This window comes from Coregonus clupeaformis, chromosome 29 (genome assembly GCF_020615455.1).
Source record: "Coregonus clupeaformis isolate EN_2021a chromosome 29, ASM2061545v1, whole genome shotgun sequence".
NCBI classification, from domain to species: Eukaryota; Metazoa; Chordata; class Actinopteri; order Salmoniformes; family Salmonidae; genus Coregonus; species Coregonus clupeaformis.
Window position 1 is genome coordinate 24,526,226 of NC_059220.1, and position 3,612 is coordinate 24,529,837.

Sequence of the window (3,612 nt, forward strand, 5' to 3'; positions counted from 1 at the left end):
TCTCAAAACTTTTGACCACGACTGTGTATGTCCAATTTCATATATTGAGGTGTAAACCAATTCATTCAGATAGAGACAACTGCATTATATAGCCATTAAAATGTGCTGTTATTTGCACGAAATCAATAGAGTCTGTGTGCCTGAATTTATGAATGGGCATGCTACATGCTACACACTTCTCTCTGGTATTTGTTGTATTAATGCATTTTTAAATATTACATTGTATTTAACTGGGGGGAAATTACAAATTTGAGCAACTCAGTCATATGACATTGAGCATTTGGCAGATGTTAAAAAATATGCTAAATGTGTGTTTCATTGTCCAGTGGCTCCCCTCTATAGAGATGGTACAGCCTCCGTTCATTCATAAAAGTCTGGCAGACTATAAAAGGAGGGGCTCGCACACGAGTCTATCAGTTACCAGGTACAAACCTGGAATAGAAGCAACTGAAGAAAAACTATCTTTGACGAGCAGGCTGGTTATTCTATTAGCTGAGGATATTTTAAGACATGTTTCTTAACCCTGACTTCGATTCAATGTCTCGCTGCAGCACAGAATCTCCTGTCGGGGACACCGTGACGTACTATCAGAAGACACAAGATGACTCTTTCTCCAGGTCCTCAGCTTCGCCGTCAGAGAGCAGTGCACAGGTATGAATGAATCAAGTAGTGATGTCTGTGATGCAATGATAATAATATTCACACGCAACGATGTCAACGACTATTAATTAAAATATGGTTGACTTTCATCATTTATCATTGTTAATCAATACTATATTAACATAAATGTGTGTGAAATCAATAATAGGAAATAATTAATTTATTTGTCGAGATTGTCAGCAAATGGGTGGGTAAGTGGGATAAAAGATTTTACCATATTATTCATATTTATATGATGAATACCTATTTCCTATTCCAGAATCCAAGAGTGAAATATTGAAAATGCAATAACACGCCACAGTGGGAGAGGATTAAAATTGTGTGTATGATAATTTTCACGTCCTCAGACCAAATATGTAGCATGTCCATGCAGCCGTTCATTTAGATAAATAAATCCATTCCGGAGACTTCACAGCATCTCTGCGTCAGTGTTGACGTCAGTAAGAATGATAAAGTCAAATATTGGTTCGGGGGAGACTATTTTTAGATGGCTAGATATATTTTAAGAAAACCCATATATAGTTCATACATGCCATAACAATACAGCATAAAGTCACAGACATCCCCAATACAAATGTGGTAATTACCTTATGTCTGTGTCATTAGAATAACATGTGTTTAGAATGACTAGTTGTGCAGTAAAATAATTAAGTAAATTGTGATCAAAATCATTAGTTGTAAATCATTAATAACTGTGATAATATATAACTTTGCAGGAGCTCTGCCCAGACATGGATATACCAGCCACTTCATTTGTTCCAACAGTGACTGCAATTTCCACTACCCCGGATTTGCAGTGGATGGTCCAGCCGACTATTATAACATCTGTCTCCCCATCTCTGGGTAGCAAGCAAGCCAATGAAGTGCAGAGCTCTCACCAGGCAACACCCAAAGCGGGCGGGAGCAGGGGGAAAAACAATGGCAGAAAGGGGAAAATCGAGCAGGTTGGTTGGCGCTTTTCAGATTGCAAATAAAATAAAACATATTCACTTGTGTGAACATCTAAATCAATCTTAATTTCCAACAGTGCAGCAGCAGCATTGCATGCTCTCCAAGAGCAGTGTATTTGGCTGTGTGCCGAGCTCAGGCAGTCCATTTATATTCAGGTCACAGTGAGTCTGCAACAATGGTCTATTTTTAGACGCATTGCAGAGAAAGATGCTTTTGCTACTCTCCAGAGGGGGAATTGGCAACGGAAGTCTGAGATTAGGAGATGAAATGGACAAATTATTCAAGGTTTTTCTCTGAATCTCACAGCTCTCTCCAGAGGAAGAAGAGAAGAAGAGGGTGAGGAGAGAGAGGAATAAAATGGCTGCAGCCAAGTGTCGCAACAGACGGAGGGAACTCACTGATACACTGCAAGCTGTAAGTTAACCCTTGGACATCATGCTAATCACAGTACCATCATTTTAAACGTTTATCTATTGTTATGATTGTTTACATTTCCTGTGTTCCGCATTTTGTTTATTTTCAAAGGAAACTGATCAGCTGGAGGAGGACAAAGCAGCTCTGCAGACAGAGATAGCCAACCTCCTCAAAGAGAAAGAGAGGCTGGAATTTGTCCTCACTACTCATAAACCTGTGTGCCAAATTGCAGAAGAACTGGACTCCATCTTCTTGGAGCCCAGTGGGTCTCCCGAGCTACCCTCCAGCCCAGAGGGGAGTAATCTCCCTGAGGACAGTGCTCAGGAAGCCCCCTCGCTTCAGGACATGGACATCCCCAGTGACCCGTCCACAGCCATCTCTGGGAACTCCAACATCCTACTCTGTGCAAGTGCTGAAGTGAACATCTGCGACCTTGAGCCCTCATTGGATATGAAGGAGGGGCTCCTGGACAATCTGCTGCCCAGCATGGAGGAGAAAGTCCCTACAGAGACTGCCCGCTCTGTACCAGACATTGACCTTAGCGGCTCCCTTGGGGTTACGGACTGGGAAACCCTGTACAAATCTGTGTCTAATGACCTAGAGCCTCTGAGCACTCCGGTTGTGACCTCGACCCCCACCTGTAGTAGCTACCTGTCCATTTTCACATTCTCCTGTCCCGAGCTCGACTCCCTTGGAGAGGGGTTTGACGGTCGCAAAAGTGCAGTGGGCAAGGCTGAATCTGTTGATATCATCAACTCTCCAACCCTGTTGGCCTTATAATGTAAGCAGAGGGAGTTGATTGGTGGATCACTGCAGTTGGTATCCCCAACTGTAATAAGATATCAGAGACTTGCTGTGGTGTCAGCACTTCAGTTTGAGGATTACATCAATGAATTGTGTTATTTGACTAAGCAAGTATAAACTTCTTCCAGATACAATTGATGTAGCTAAGAGCATGGCTATACATTTTACAGATGGGAATGAAGTATGTTCTGGTTTTAACGCATGCAGAGGCATTCCAAATAATGTTCATGTATGTTTGATCTGGTAAGCTGTATTGTGGAATTGACTGTATGGTTTTGTGCTTCAATGGGAATAGTATATCAATAGCTATGAATATTGTGTTAAAGTAAACATCATGTTCAGTACTTACATACATACCTCAATGTCATCCACTGTGATTTGACCTCATTGTTACAATGTTTAGAGTTTTCCATGAAAACATCCAGTGCTATATCTATCAAGATGTAATTTATGAGAATGTATTTTTTTACCTCAGATTTTGACTTGTTTGTCAAATAAAAAAAGTTAATGAGCATTGATTGCTTATTGATAAATATTCACATTAAATATTCATTCAAAGTGATGTTGGGTGCTTTTTTGATTGCTAAATATTTCATCACATATACAGTGCCTTGCAAAAGTATTCATCTCCCTTGGCGTTTTTCCTATTTTGTTGCATTACAACCTGTAATTTAAATGGATTTTTATTTGGATTTCATGTAATGGACATACACAAAATAGTCCAAATTGGTGAAGTGAAATGAAAAAAACAACTTCTTTCAAAAAATTCTAAAAAATAAATAA

General features: G+C 40.0%; 1 protein-coding gene across 1 annotated transcript; it reads left to right on the forward strand.

Annotated features, from left to right (window-relative positions):
* Positions 1–430: 430 nt before the first annotated feature.
* On the forward strand, positions 431–3,337 carry fosaa (v-fos FBJ murine osteosarcoma viral oncogene homolog Aa). Its single transcript, XM_041854295.2, has 4 exons — positions 431–651; positions 1,380–1,604; positions 1,918–2,025; positions 2,137–3,337. The coding sequence occupies exons 1-4, from the start codon at positions 511–513 to the stop codon at positions 2,803–2,805; spliced, it is 1,143 nt and encodes a 380-aa protein (XP_041710229.2). The 5' UTR covers positions 431–510; the 3' UTR covers positions 2,806–3,337.
* Positions 3,338–3,612: the final 275 nt, after the last annotated feature.